Source organism: Clarias gariepinus, chromosome 20 (genome assembly GCF_024256425.1).
Source record: "Clarias gariepinus isolate MV-2021 ecotype Netherlands chromosome 20, CGAR_prim_01v2, whole genome shotgun sequence".
NCBI classification, from domain to species: domain Eukaryota; kingdom Metazoa; phylum Chordata; class Actinopteri; order Siluriformes; family Clariidae; genus Clarias; species Clarias gariepinus.
The window spans coordinates 1,547,667-1,564,211 of record NC_071119.1 but is presented as its reverse complement, the minus strand read 5'-3'; the positions used below and the strand labels follow the sequence as shown (position 1 = coordinate 1,564,211).

At 41.5% G+C, this 16,545-nt stretch overlaps 1 protein-coding gene across 1 annotated transcript in view; it reads left to right on the top strand.

The window, feature by feature from the left end:
* LOC128508207 (stimulated by retinoic acid gene 6 protein-like) overlaps positions 1 to 16,545 on the top strand; it is a 65,550-nt gene that overhangs the window by 21,773 nt on the left and 27,232 nt on the right. Inside the window, exons 4-6 of the mRNA XM_053479430.1 lie at positions 5,966 to 6,086; positions 6,207 to 6,300; positions 6,449 to 6,553. Of these exons, the coding sequence (XP_053335405.1) occupies positions 5,966 to 6,086; positions 6,207 to 6,300; positions 6,449 to 6,553 (320 nt within the window). The remainder of the gene's footprint in view (positions 1 to 5,965; positions 6,087 to 6,206; positions 6,301 to 6,448; positions 6,554 to 16,545) is intronic.

Sequence of the window (16,545 nt, the reverse complement as noted above, 5' to 3'; positions counted from 1 at the left end):
GAAAAAGGTTTACTTGAGATTTTTGCAAATGTATTAAAAAATAAAAAAAAATGAGAAAGCACATCTACATAAGTATTTACAGCCTTTGCCATGAAGCTCAAAATTGAGCTCAGGCGCGTCCTGTTTCCCCTGATCATCCTTGAGATGTTTCTGCAGCTTAAATGGAGTCCACCCATGGTAAATTCAGTTGGTTGGACATGATTTGGAAAGGCACACACCTGTCTATATAAGGTCCCACATTTGACAGTTCATGTCAGAGCAAAAACTAAGCATGAAGTCAAAGGAATTGTCTGTAGACCTCTGAGACAGGATTGTCTCCAGGCACAAATCTGGGGAAGGTTACAGAAAGATTTCTGCTGCTTTGAAGGTCCCAATGAACACAGTGGCCTCCATCATCCGTAAGTGGAAGAAGTTCAAAACCACCAGGATTCTTCTCTCATCAGGGGAGAAGGGCCTTAGTCAGGGAGGTGACCAAGAACCAGATGGTCACACTGTCAGGGCTCCAGATGTCCCCTGCAGAAAGAGGAGAACCTTCCAGAAGGACAAACATCTCTGCAGCAATCCACCAATCAGGCCTATATGGCAGAGTGGTCGGAGAGTTTGATCAGCCCAGAGAATTTTGTTTCTCATGGTCTGAGTGTCCTTCCGGTGCCTTTTGGCAAACTCCAGGTTTGCTGCCATGTGCCTTTTACTAAGGAGTGGCCTTCGTCTGGCCACTCTACCATAAAGGCCTGATTGGTGTATTGCTGCAAAGATGGTTGTCCTCCTGGAAGGTTCTCCTTGTGTAGAATTCTAAGAATTTATTTTTTTTAATCTATTTTAGAATAAGGCTGTGACATAACAAAATGTGGAAAAAGTGATGCGCTGTGAATACTTTCCGGATGCACTGTACATATCTTCATTAAACACATGGAGGATTAAGAGAGAAACTTCCTGGGGTACTTTGTTTTTACAATTATAAAGCAGAAAGTTCAAATAATTTGCACATTGCAGTTTTTCCCACAGGTTTGAAATATAACTGTGGTGGTAGCTGTGTGGTCTGACTGATGCGCATGCGTGCAGCAGCTTGGTGCAGTTGCTCTCTGGGTTTTTTGTGTTTTACTTGTGTTTAATACTTTTTCTCTTTTATTTATTTCATAACTTAATTTTTTCATAAGTCAGTACGGTCTGCCCTTTCAAACCATGCGTTTTGAAAGTGTTATCCTTATTAGTTATGCAGCAATGTTTATGTTTTCGGCGATCAGCACACAGCAGCGCAGAGCCGATTCCTTTGTTTACACTAGGGAACAGCTGATCGCACTGAAGCCGGCCGGCATCGGAGACCTGCTGTGTTTCGGTCTCTAAACATCCCTGATGAGATACGGAGGAGGACACCGAGAGGACGCAGAGTTGGAATAAATCAGCGCAGGGGATGCAAAGATGTGGGGAGACGTAAGGAGCAGAAGGAGAGGATGAGAAAGTACAAGTCGTATCTCCCGTCTTTTATCATGGGCAATGTGAGATCTCTGGACAATAAGATGGACGAGTTGACCGCTTTGTTAAGGACTGAAAATATCTTTCGCGAGTGCAGTCTGATGTGTTTTACAGAGACTTGGTTACATAGTAATGTGCCTAACTCTAATATTACACTGGATGGCTTTAGCGCGGTACGGGGCGACAGTATGAGGAGTGAGAGCGGTAGGAGAAAAGGAGGGGGGCTGGCTGTTTACATCAACAATATGTGGTGTAACCCCGGTCATGTGACTGTTAAGGAACGCGTTTGTAGTCCGGATATTGAACTGTTTGCCGTCGGACTTCGCCCATATTATTTACCCAGAGAATGCTCTCATGTTATAATAACTGCCATGTACATTCCTCCGTCCACGAACACCACCGGATGCCGTCATGTGACGTCATCCACTCGGTCACTGCCAAATTCCAGACCCGGCACCCAGACGCCTTTCTTCTGATCTACGGTGATTTCAACCACACATCCCTGACGAAGACTCTCCCCACTTTCACTCAGTATGTGGATTGCCACACCAGGGGGAATAGGACACTGGACTTGCAGTATACTAATGTTAAAAGTGCTTACAGTCCTGCAGCCCTGCCCCCTCTGGGGAGATCAGACCACAACCTGGTTCATCTCCAGCCAATATACAAACCCTTGGTCCAGAGGCAGCCTGCTACAGTGAGGAATGTGAGGAGTTGGACAGAAGAGGCCACTAATACATTGCAGGACTGTTTTGAGGCTACAAACTGGGAAGTTCTTTGTGAACCACACAAAGAGGACATTGATGGTATGACAGATTATAGAGTACATAAACTTATGTGAGGACACCTGTGTTCCTATGAGAAATATTCGCTGTTTCCCCAACAATAAACCCTGAGTCACTAAGGACATTAAAGCCTTCCTAAATGAGAAAAAATGGGATTTTAGGTCTGGTGATAAGGAAGCGGCGAAGAAGAGAAGGAATGTTGGCTGTCGAAATCAGAGAGGGAAAAGAGTCTTACCGAAAAAAATTGGAACAAAGGCTGAAGAACAACAACATGAGAGAGGTGTGGAGAGGCATGGGGAGCATTACTGGTTACAAGAAGAGTGGACAAGCTATTGAGGGCGATGTGGAATGTGCTAACAACCTCAACACCTTCTTTAACAGATTTGATGTCCCTCTGTCTCACACCATCCGCAACTTCAGCTCTAAAACAGCCACTACTTCTTCTGCAATCCCATCAATCAACATCTCAGATGACCAGGTAAAACATGGGCTGAGCAGGCTCTGCTCTACAAAAGCTGCAGGTCCGGACAATATCAACCCTAGAGTCCTGAAATCCTGTGCTCCTCAACTGTGTGGGGTCCTAGGGCACCTTTAGCCTAAGTCTGTTTCTACAAAAAGTCCCTGCCCTGTGGAAAACATCCTGCATTGTTCCTGTTCCCAAGATACCACAACCCTCTGCCGAGAACGACTACAGGCCCGTCGCCCTAACATCACGTATTATGAAGGTGTTTGAGAGACTTATCCTGGATACACTTCGTCCCCAGGTGAAGTCTTCTCTTGACCCTCTTCAGTTTGCCTATCAGCCACTCCTGGGAGTAGGTGACACCATTATACACCTGCACCACCGTACCTACTCCCACCTCGACAAACCTGGGAACTGACTACTGGGACCAGTGTGAGGATTATGTTCTTCAACTTCTCCAGTGCCTTCAACACCATACACCCAGCTGTACTGGGGGAAAAACTAAGGATCATGGAAATTGACACTCCCTTGGTCTCCTGGATAATGGACTACCTGACCTGCCATCCCAAGTATGTTAGATTACAGAACTGTGTGTCTGACACTGTGATCTGCAGCACTGGTGCTCCTCAGGGGACTGTTCTGTCTCCATTTCTTTTCACCCTCTATACATCAGACTTTAAATATAATATAAGAAGTTCTCTAACAAGCGCAACCACCTTCACATCAACATCAAGAAAACAAAGGAACTGGTGATCGACTTTAGGAAAAGTGGAACCCCTGTGACTCCTATATCTGTCCAGGAAGAGACAGTGGATATGGTCTCTGAGTACGAATACCTAGGTGTGCATCTGGATAATAAACTGGACTGGTCAGTTAACACAATGGCACTCTACAAGAAAGGACAGAGCAGGTTGTACTTTCTGAGAAGGCTCAGATCTTTCAACATCTGTAATACCATTCTTCGGATGTTTTACGAATCTGTAGTGGCGAGTGTTGTCTTCTATGCTGTGGTCTGTAGGGGCTGTAACATAAAAGCGGCAGACAGAAACAGACTGGACAAGGTCATTAGAAGGGCCGGATCTGTCCTGGGTTTGGATCTGGACTCTGGTTTGGATCTGGTTGATGTCGTGGCAAGGAGGAGGATCCTGTCCACAATAAGCACAATCTTGAACAATCCTTCTCACCCTCTATACAGAGTTCTCACTGACCAGAGGAGCAACTTCAGCCAGAGACTAATTATGACCAGGTGTTCTACGGAGCGCCACAGGAGATATTTTCTCTGTATGGCCATAAAATTATATAACTCTTCTCTGTAGCATTTTCACTACGGGCCAGTGACTGTCAGTAGTTCCTGGTTAATAACATTTACACTTTGACACTTCTGTTCACAATACTCAATGTTCTAAGTGCAATATCCGATTATAATTCACTTGTGCAATACTTTTTTTCACTTACACTACAGTTCTAGTGCAATATGTATATAAATTATATCTCAGAGCTAATTCTATTTTATTCTATTTTACTTCTATTTATTTTTATTTTCATTTTTACATTTTTATTTCTTTAATTTTATTTTCCTGTTTAATATATATATATTTTTTCCTAATCTAACTTTCCTTGCTTCCCGGTAAATTAAACTGAGCAACTGTATAACCAAGAGAAATTGACCTCTGGGATTAATAAAGTTCTTTGAATCTTGAATCTTGAATCTAGCCAGCAGAGCGGGCTGCATTACCTGTAGCACAAAAATACTATACAAAACTAACAACAAATATATATGCCATTTAACACAAAATTTTGATTTGTTTTTCCCATTAATTTCACATTTCAGAGATCCAACCTACTAACCTTTCCCTCCAGTACAAAAAAGTACTAAACACTCTTTTGTTGTAGATGGCACTGTTTGTCAGTGAACCCTAGCCCTTAAACCCCAAAACATTTTAGCCATTCTTCGCATTATGTTTTGATAAATATATAGGAGTCAGGAGTGTGCAATATAGAGTGACATTTTTTCAGCACACCCTAGACGATATAATGAACTCTATTTAATTTCATTTTAACTAACTATACAAATGACATTATATTTTAAAAACAATTATATAGGCAAGAACAGAACAGATTTATAAGGTCATGTGTGATCATATAATAATAATAATAAGTATAAGCATTAATTAACTATGCAGTCTAAAATAAAGTGAGATGTGATGAAAGCTCTCTCTATCAGCAAACATACATTTTATATCAAGGACATAATATATAATAATATGTGCATTTTGTGAGTTTTACATTTTTACACCTTCGTTCCAGTGAAAATAAAATGTATTTTTTTTTAAATAATGAGTTTAATTCTACACGACATATCATAAAACCCAAATGCACAGTTTACAAGCACTGTCTACGTTATGTGTGTATCTCTGAGATTTAGAGGTAATGAGCCATATTTGAGGCACATTTGCGAAGATTGAGAAAATGGCTAAAATCTAATTCAAGTCTCAAAGACAACTCATTTTTGTATATATGAGTTGCACACAAGACAAATATAAACTACCGTTGAAATTTAAACATGCATAAAGCTTCAATAATGTTTCAATAAAACAGTTATAAGTATAAATATAATGATTTTTGTCTCCATTGGAATATAAATAAATCCATACACGGTCCATTCATATATTGCAATATAATAATACATATAAGCACTAGTTTCCTATATATGGAATTGTATTATTTAATATATTGCATTATATTTTACAATATATTGCAATATATATTATTTTTCCGTAAGGGTGGGCATTTTAAAATGATAAAATAACGCACATGGAATTAGGTATTCATGTATTTACAACAACAACACAGATTTGGCAAGTGCATTTGCAAAATCCGTCAAGCGCCAGGTTGAAATTGGCTCTAATGATGACCTTCCCAGGGAAGCAAAAATAAAACCAACCTCTGCTGCAATTAGAGTTACCAGGCTCAGACCAAATAATCACCAAATAACAGCACCGCAGTTTAGAGCTGATAGGGAGGCTTTACAGGTCATGAGCAGCAGATACATCTCAACATTAACTGTTTAAAGGAGATTATTCCATAGTCTGGACACCTCCAGCTTTCCTTTACAATGTAGAAAGATATAAAAACCAGGAAGAACCTGAGAACAATAGAGTTAGACAGTGATCTCAAACCTTCGAGCAGGAGCATATATAAAGAAGCATAGTCAATGATGTCTGCATGTGTGTGTGTGTCTCAGTGTTTGTGTACTTGATATCATCTATGGAGGTGGGCATAGTGAGCAAGCCGTTCTTCGCCTGCCTTTCAACGCCACACAAAATGCTCGGTGGTGTTCTGGGCCTGCTGTATACACTCGCCTGGTAAACACAAACACACACTTCTGATATTTTTGTCCCACTTCTCACTACTACCTGAAGTATATGACTGTTATAGGTGTATATGTGTGTGTGTGTGTGTGTGTGTGTGGTGTGTGTTACCAGGTTTATTGTGCAGCTGTGGGAAGTAGTCTGGTGTAAGAAAGCATCTACACTCAATGAGGAGGACTTGTTTGTTTTTTCTCTGCAGTATGAGTGGGTGAGTCTACTGAGAAACACAAATGCTGATCAGTGATCAGATTCTACTTATTCGAGAATACTGATGTAATATTACAAGATTTCATGTAATTGTGTGTGTGTGTGTGTGTGTGTGTGTGTGTGTGTGTGTGTGTGTGTGTGTGTGTCAGTTATATGATGCACCAAATTTACTGTCTTTGGGGTTCCTGTTCTTCCGGTTTGGCTTCATGATAGTGAATGATGTCCTGATCCGCGTGAAGAAACACAGCAATAAGGTCTCTCTCTCTCTCTCTCTCTCTCTCTCTCTCTCTTACACACACACACACACACTAGGAATATGTCCAGTAGTTTAAATAAGAAAAATAAATAGAACAAAAACCAACATAGAAGGAATAGCTATGGCACGAATGGAGGACAGAATTGGAACAGCTGAAAGAATTGGTAACTGCGCAGATAGTAAAGATGGAAGACAAACAACTCTGGTTAGCAGACAGAGATTATGGCTATTTATGCACCTATGAGTCACTAATCTGCAGGTGATCACTCTCAACATGTGGCAGATTTGCACTCTGTCCAAACTGAACACAAAGACGCCCTCTAGGGGTTATTCCTGACAAACATAGCCTCACTCCACACTGAGATTAAACAACACACCACACGGATCAGCTCCCAGCATTTGGTCGGCACTTTTTTCAGGACTGCAATGAGGACTAAATACTGACGAAAAGATTTCACAAATGTTATTTTATGCATGCATTCGCCTAAATGTTGTGCTACAAAAGATTTTTAAAATAAAAAACGTTAACAGAGATGTTTGATAGTTGTCAATTGACAATAACTGATAACTGATTATATAAATAATATATACAGTCGGTAGCCAGTCCTAAGTGAGAAACGAATCATTTTTATTTCTCACAATTTCCAAGTTGATGCTAATCTTCTATGTTCTCAGGCTCAGGGTGTTCACTAAATATTACTTGCTGCTTGTTGAGAAAGGTGACGTGAAATTCTTTGCCATTCATTTAAATGTAAAGCAGACCTATTATGGAAAATAAATGTCATGTTTTGTCATGATTCTTAGAGCTAGGAGACAGACGCAAATGCAAGATGTGATCTCAACGAGTCTTTATTTGATGATAAACAAACTTAAACACAAAAACGAGTTCAGGAAACTCCCCAGGCTGGGTCTGCAGGTGAGCGTTCTAGAGGAAAATAACTTGACTCTGTGAAAATAACAAAGAGGATTACATTGCAACAAAAAGGCTGAGTACTTCTTAGCTGGGACCTTGACTTTGGTCTGGCATTTACGAAAAACCGACACCGACCCTGCAGACACTGCTCAGTCCTGAGGAGGAAACAAAAAGACAAGGGGTATTATGGCGAACCATTCACACGAACGACAACAACAGTGCACGGACAGGAAGCTATGTTTAGTCATGTTTAGACATTCATATGGGTCTCTAGTCTGCATGAACACACATGCAGTCAATCCTTTTATATTTTTTTCTTCTTCTTCCTTGTTGTTTAATGGCGGCTGGAATCCATTATTACAAAATTAAATGTTTAATATCCAAAATTAAAACATTAAATGTTTCCTTCTTTGATCAGTGACCCCCATTCTAAAATACTTTTAACATTGCCTCTACTCTCCCTAGGTCTTGGAGTTATTTCTAACCTTTCCTACATATATTTACTGTACAAAAGCAATACATGGTCCACAGCCTCACGGTTATGACATTCCTTAAAGAGTTCTATTAATGTTGCTGTTTCCAATTCTTGGTCTGCTAACTGATATTTCCTATTTTTTATTTCACCTTCTCCTTATCACATCTATTTTATTCTTTATTAAATGAAATATCTCACTTTTGGTTCATAATCCTACTTTTGTTGCTATTGTTGTTTTGCCTTTCTTTATACTCTTCCCATCTGAATTTGATCATGTAAAATTGATCTCAACATTAACTTTTTTCTTTGCTTCTTTTATCAGCCTGTCCCCTTTCTCATTTTCTTTGAATACCTGGATGGGCTGGAAACCACAGAATATATATATATATATATATATTTTTTTTTTATTTTTTTTTTATCATGTCTAACTATTCTTGAGTTAGCTAACAAGATTCCATACACCAGATTGTGGTGGCTTCTTGCTGTACCTGTACTAATGTTTATAAGTGCTGTTTCTTAGTCAAGTCAGATCACTGTACTTTGGTGACCAAACTGCTTAGCTTATTATAGTGACATTAGTAATGCAAAAAGCTCCATCATACATACAGATGGTATTCAAGCGATATTCTGGTTTTACCGCCACGCCTCACGGTGGCAGCATTACAGAGCTTTGAGTAGCTGAGTGGCGCTATATAACTATAGACTGACGCCTCGGGGATCAGTTCATTCTCTCAGGGATTAATGAGCCGCAGCTCCTTTAGAGCTGCATGTAGTAGCGGATAAAAGCAAGTAAAACATTGTGGTTAAGATTAATTTATAATCACAGTGCTAAAATTACAGTACAAATGTAGAATTCAAATTAAATAGAATCTTATTATGATCGAATTTAAGTAAACGTTAACACAGTGAGCCTTTAGATTTTATCATGTGTAATTAGAAAGTCTACAGTATGCTTGTAGTTTTTTTTGTCATCTTATATTTTGTGTTCTTTCATTTTGTAGTAGATTTATTAACTAAAATAAACAAAACTTACTAACATTGTCAGGACGTGCTACTGCGTCAGCAGATGTCGATGTGTTTTTGCGTTATTATAAGAATTAAATGCAGTAGGCTGTTATGATCATCATAATGTTCTTTAAAAATAATAAAAACGTTTTAACAAATTACATTTTTACATCCCAGCACCCTGTTGCGCTGTACGACCGCCGGCAAAAACCTTATAAAATACAATTACTTAAGTAAATGTGAACACAGTGAGCCATTATATTTTATCATCTGTAACACTCGCGTAGCCAAAAAACTCTGGGTGTGCATCAGAAAAAGTGGGTGAGCCACAGGTGTTGTCAGATTAATTGGTAAAAACTATATAATAAAACTATATAAGATAGATAGCCTTAATAAGACTCTACTTTTATTTGAGTGCATGCACAATGAAGACAAAACGTTATGATTTTGTAAAATAATGAAAGCAAACAGGGATACAGCGCTATTCTGTTTCGGTAAACTTAAGCGCGTCAGAAAATGAACTGAAACTCCACATTAATGAATTAAATCAAATTCAAATTTTATTTGTCACATACACAGTCATACACAGTACGAAATGTAGTGAAATGCTTATACAACTGCCATTGACCCTAAAAGAGAATTAAAGTTTACAAATAAGAAATAAATATGAATAAAAGAAATACGATAGAAAATTTAAATAGCAAAATTAAATTAAACTAGAAAAAATAGAACTAAAAATAAAAATAGAAATATGCTAGGAAAAATAGAACTAAAATTAAAAATAGAAATATGATGTACATAAAAAAAAATATAAAGTACAAATTGAAATATACTGTACTGAGAAATATACTGTACAAATTGAAATATACTGTACTGGGTGTGCAAATATGCATGGAACATAGTGTCTTTGTGCAGAGGTTATTAAAGTGACTTTGTGCACTAGTCCAGGATGTAAACGTAAACATGTAGTGTAGATATGAAGGAAGGTGTGCGTGTAATTGTCCATAGTGTCCATGGATGTAAAAAGATTGATTGATTTGATCAATTATGAAAAGATTGTGTTAGTTCTGCATAGTGTTGTGGTTGAGAGACCTTATCAGCTGCGGGAAGAAGCTCCTCCTCAGTCTCTCTGTGTTGGCCTTCAGGGAGCGGAATCGCTTCCCAGACCGCAACAGAGTAAACAGTCCGTTGTTGGGGAGGCCAAAGTCCTTCACAATCTTCCTGGCCTTGGTCAAGCACCGCTTGCTGTAGATCGAGTGCAGGTCAGGGAGCTCGATGCGGATGATGCGCTCCGCTGATTGCACCACCCTCTGTAGAGCTCGTCTGTCCTGCATGGTGCTGTTCCCGAACCAGGTCGTGATATTTCCTGTCAGGATGCTCTCTATGGTGCAGGAGTAGAAATTCCTGAGCACCTTGGAGGGCAGTCTAAAGTCTCTCAAGCGTCTGAGGTGGTAGAGACGCTGCCGGGCCTTTTTTACCACGGTGTTGATGTGACAGGACCATGCCAGGTCCTGCGTGATGTGAACACCGAGGTATCTGAAGCTGTCCACTCTCTTCACTGGGCTCCTGTTGATGACGGGGGTCTGGTAGTTCCTCACCTGCTTTGTACTGAAGTCCACTCTCAGCTTCTTTGTCTTACTGACGTTCAGGAGGAGATTGTTCCTCTGGCACCAGTTCTCCAGATTTCCAACCTCCTTCAGGTAGACCGTCTCATCGTTGTTCATGATCAGGCCCACCACAACAGTGTCGTCAGCAAACTTGATGATGGATGTGGAGTTGGTAGTGGCCACGCAGTCGTGGGTGTACAGAGAATACAGCAGGGGGCTCAGAACACAACCCTGGGGGGCTCCAGTGCTGAGAGTGATGGAGGCTGAGACATGTCCGCCCATCCTTACTGCCTGTGGTCTGCCAGTCAGAAAATTGGAGATCCACTGACACATTGATGAGTCCCAGGTGCTCCAGCTTGGTGGTAAGTATGGAGGGAATTATGGTATTAAATGCAGAACTGTAGTCAATGAAGAGCATTTTCACATAATTCCCCCTCCGAGTGTCCAGGTGAGTGAGAGATGTATGGAGGAGATGAGAGATTGAATCGTCCGTGGAACGGTTTGGACGATAAGCAGCTGTAGTGGGTCCAGTGTGAAGAGTAGTGAAGAGATGAGGGTCCAGTAGTGAAGAGATGATGAATTCTCTGACCAGGCGTTCAAAGCACTTCATCACTACTGAGGTGAGGGCTACAAGGCGATAGTCATTGAGAGAAGCAGGATGAGGTTTCTTCAGGACAGGAACAATGATGGACTCTTTGAAGCATGTGGGGATCACCGACTGAGATAAAGAGATGTTGAATATGTCTGTGAACACAGGTGCTAGCTGGTCTAAGCAGGCTCTGAGAATACGGCCTGAGAGGCCGTCCTGCTGCTTTCCTGGTGTTCACTCTCTTGAAGGCTCTCCTCACATCATGCTCTGTGATGATGAACGCGCTTCCGGTGCTAGCAGTGACTTCCTGTCTGCAGCCGTTAGTGCCGCTAGCATAAGCATTGCTAGCATCTTTAGCTGCAGCCTCGAAGCGAGCATAGAAAGTGTTCACCTCGTCTGCCAGAGTCGCGTCCGCGTTCGTCATACCGGATGTTGGTGTTTTATAGTTCGTAATTGTCCTTAATCCCTGCCACAGGCTCCTAGAGTCAATCTGTTGGAGTTGTGACTCTAGTTTCCTCCCGTAGCGCTGCTTTGCCTCTTTCACCGCCTTCTGGACGCTGTATGACGCAGCCTTGTACGGTTCCATGTCCCCCGACGCGAGTCCCGTGTTGTAGGCAGCGGTGCGAGATCCACCCACGGCTTCTGGTTGGGAAACGTTCTAATAGTCTTTTTTTCCACAGTATCATTCGCTAGTTTCCCAATGAATCCCACAACCGCTTCCGTAAACACGCTGACGTCATCGAAGCTGTTTCTGAACATGTCCCAGTCTGCGTCATCGAGTGTGTCCTGTAACGCGGCCACCAATTGGTTCGTCCAGCGCGCGACCTCCCTCTGAACCGGAACTTCCTGTTTCAGCCTTTGTTTGTATTTTGGCATGAGGAAGATGGCAGCGTGGTCGGATTTACCAAACGGTGGACAAGATTGTGCCTTGTAGCTGTCCTTGACCGTTGTATAGCAGTGGTCCAGTGTCCTTTCGCCCCTGGTGGGGCAGGTGATGTGCTGATAAATGTTCGTCGTGTCCCGGTGTTGTGTTTGGTGCTTTGTGAGTGCCTCATGCAGCTCGCATAAGGCAGTGTCCGTGTCCGCTTGTGGTGGAATATAAACGGCACTGATTATGACCGATGTGAACTCCCGAGGTAGATAAAAAGGACGACACATGATGGACAGTAGTTCCAGATTTGGTGTGCAGGAGCGTGTGAGAGGAACAACGCTCGCGCTGTTGCACCAGCTGCTGTTCACCATTAAACACACGCCGCCTCCCCTTGACCTTCCCGAGTCCCGTGTCCTGTCCATGCGGTGAACCGAGAAGAACTCGGCCGGCTGGATGGCGTGGTCTGGCACCGCTGGGTTCAGCCATGTCTCGGTGAAGCAGAGGAGATTGCAGTCCCGAATGTCTCTCTGGAACTTTATTCTGGCCCTGAGGTCATCGAGCTTGTTCTCCAGTGACTGGACGTTGGCGAGCAGGATGCTAGGCAGAGGTGTGCGGTGTGCACGGGCTCTCAGCCTGTTCCTGACGCCGGCTCGTTTCCCTCGGGGCCGCCGCTTCGCGTCGCGTCCTTTGTTGTCCCTCAGGATCTCACTCGGCCAGCTCGGATCCGGAGTTAAAAACGTCGAATTGTAAGTACATTGTATACCAATAGAAACAAGAGTGTCTCAATCATAACTAATGTACTCCATGGTGGTAATTTTGCTGGTTTTAAAACGCTGTAAACTAACTTAAAGAACAAAAACAAAGAAAAGGTGGTCGGAGCAGTCGTGACGGCAGCCGACCTCACCGGCGCCACCTTGAATTTTAATTTATTAAAATGGCCAGTCAGTTTCCTGACGCATTCATAATCATTAGTCTACTTCTGCTGGTGCGGTGTTTCTTAGCCGCATCCCCGTTAAAACAGCTTATTCACAGAATTGTGCGCGCGGTCCACTACACAGCAAATATGTTCGTATATTATGACTGAAATAAAGTGGCTTACATCAGCGTGTGTTTTGTACAGCTCTCCAAAGACAGCGCTTATTTAGCACGTATAAATTTGTGTTTGTTGTATTTCTGGGAAAGAGAAATTTCTTATAAATCTCTCATATCGACGTGCATGTTCATCTGATCAAAACTCGGCAAAGTGAAAAAGCGCACATGCGCGCCGCGGGTTTACGCGAACATTTAACATTCACTAAAAGGCTTATTTACAACCACATTTCAGCCATTTACACACATGCATTGTGCTGTTTGTACCAACAGAAGAAGCTGTGTTCGACAAGTGTTCGACACTGCATTTTTAAAAGTGAAAGCGCACGCGATGTGAGCAGCTTTAATTATCAATAATTAAATAATTGTTCAATGTTGGACATAAACAGCAAAAAGCGCCATGAATAATATATTTTTTAAATTACTAATTTTATGTTCTTTTGCTGTTTGGGTTCAGCGTTAAATAATCATTTGAAACCGAAGCGCTTCGTGTATTCATGCCACGAGTAATTTGATCATACAAAGATTATTATGTTGTGCTCGGACCACTAAGCTTGTGATTCTAAAATTGACATTTTTACCGTTAAAAATAAAAATGTTTTTACAAGTCCTTGAGCTGTTGTTTGTGCTGTTTTCTTTAATAATAACAATAGACCAATAGAAACAGAGAGTCTTCTCTAAACAAAATTAATTGCAGCCGTTTAGCTAAATGTCCCTTTGCGCCACCTGGTGGTCATTTCACAAATTACTTTAAATTGCGACTGATGTATTTTGGCTGTTGCCGTATTGCCGCAGTAATAGACATTCCCCTTGAGTAACCACCGTACACTTAAATAATAAGACATTGTGATATAATTGTAAGTTCTCTTGCTACTCTCTTATTTTTACCTAATTTAAACTGTATGAAGTTCCAGGTATGAAGATCCAGGTTCCCTTTCAAAAGCTACATTTGATGCTGCATGAAAACGCTATGGGAACATCTTTTTGTGTTACCGGTTGTGAAGCATGTGTGTATTAAATACGTCAAATTTTGCCTATACTGTATATAATTTCAGTCAGGTGACGTCATCTGATGAAGTGCACCTGCAGGTTATAAATAGGAGTGAACCAGAAACATTCTCAGATCTTTTTGTCTTCAGGACTGCATTGTGTTTGTGTGTGCAAGCGATTTTAAAAGGGTTAACTCACCGATATGGAGGAGTGTGCTAGATGATCCATGCCTCCGCGTGATAGATCCCTTTCGGAGCGCGATCTTCACACTTTTTGTTTTGAGTTCTGGATATTCCTGGGGCTCATGTGCATCTGGCAGACTCGCATGAGATGGAATTCCCCCTTTCTCTCGCGCTCTTGCCGGATTAGGAAGTTTTCTGTCCACTTCTCAAGCACACCTCGGCGCTTCTTGTGAATGGGCGGGGGGGAGGGGGAGCCTCAACAACGCTCTCTCTCTCTCTCCCCCTTTTTTATTGGCGACCTCCATGACGAGTTAACTCTTTCATGGAATAAGCCTTATACATCCCATGTTTTTTGTGCAATCAACTTCGATTTATTCAAATATTGTTGATGCGAAGGCGCAGGGTTATATACATCATCATCTCTGAAAAAGCCTACACTCTCCAACAAGCCGCTTAGACTGACATCTTCCCTGATGGGGAAAAGCTTTCAGGCAGCGGGTAAGGCTGGTGCTCTTCTACACACCATGGCGGTTTTGCAGGCTTACCAGGCTGACCTGCTGAATGACTTGAGCACTGGCGGGGCTGATTATAAGGCATTTGTAGGTACGTCGAGCATGGTGTCCATGGAGAGACATCTGAGGCTAAACCTCATGGGCATCAAGGATAAGGATCATATGTTCCTCCTTGATGCCCCCATGCTTGATGCCCCCAAGCGGCCTGTTTGGTGATGCTGTTAATTCTGTTGCCACTAGATTTCCTTTTGAGCATAAAGTCTTCTCCCTGGCACCCCCAGAAGGCCGGTGTTTAAGCCCACCACCACTGGTGTTTCGTGGAACATCAGTCTCCAAAAGACATAAGTTGTTCGGTCACTTCCTGCCAGGTTTCAGGATGCCGAACATCTAACAAGCCAAGCCAAAGTGCTAAAAGTTGTGCCCCTTTCAGAGGACCTGTCAGCGCGGAAAGCTACTGTCAGGAATATCTCCTTGGGTACTAAGGACTGTACAGAGAGATTCAGTTTACACAGAATTGCAGACTTGCTGGGGAAGGGGGCCATAGAACATGTTCCGCTCCCAGACAGAGGGTCAGACTGCTACAGTCAGTTTTTCTTGGTTTCAAGAAAAGGTATATGTCTGGTTGTGCCACACTTGGTGACAACAACTGCAATCAAGAATTTGCAATAACTGGCAGTGAGTCTTTTACATCACTTAAATTTTGGCCCATGCCCTTACACAAATCTTTTAAAATTTAGCCACAGTAGGGGGTTTTTAAGCAAGAATATCCTATTTAAGGATCTCAATTGAATTCAAGCGAGTGAAATTTAACTCAGGTGCCAAAAATCAGGGGCAGAGGGACAGATGTTTTAAAATAATAATTAATTAAGTAATCATTTAAACATTTAAACTTTTTTTTTTATATTTTGTATTTATTCTGGTTAGCTTGTAGTGTGGCCACATGAAGGGCTCATTTTATAGGAACACGACTAAGCTAATTATTTTTACCAGCTTTCCAGCTTTACAGGATGGCCCTCATTCCATTATTGTACTCCCGGACTATTTCTCTAAACCGGAGAGGCTGATTTTTTTTTCCTGTACCCCCACACACACATACACACAATATACCGGACACTGGACTATTAAAAATGGTACACCATTTGGTTTGTTTTTATGTTAAATACACTTTTGGGTTGGTGTACTTTCTGTTTGTGTGTCATACTTTTCTTGTTTTTTTTTTTTATTTATTCAACCTCAGCACTGAAGTTTAATGATCCCATTGGTAGTGTAATCTCGATTAATTAGAGTGTAACAAGCTGGCGACCAATACGAGGAATCTCTTTCGTGTGTTTTTGGTGTTGTATACACTGTGAATGTTGAATGTTAATGTTGATACTGCTGATGTACAGGATGGCAATATGGCTGAACCAGCTACACCTAGGTATGTGCATGATACTGATGTTGTTGTAGATTATATGGTAGGCTCTTTTGAAATCTAGTGTAATCCTGCAACTGAAAATACATCTATAATAAGTTCTTTGTACATATCTGATACATACTCTGATGATTATGATGATGATGATGATTGTGTGTCTAGTGTGGGTGTTGTGCAATCTATACAAACAGATGTGATGCAGCTTAAGGAGGATATTTTGGCTCTTACTAAGAATACATTAATTGCACTTTAAACAGGGAAACCAGTTTTTGGCAGCCCATGGACACTAGCTTAGCAGGGTTGGAAAGCTACTTCCAAGATGCTCTAGAAAAACTGGAAAGGG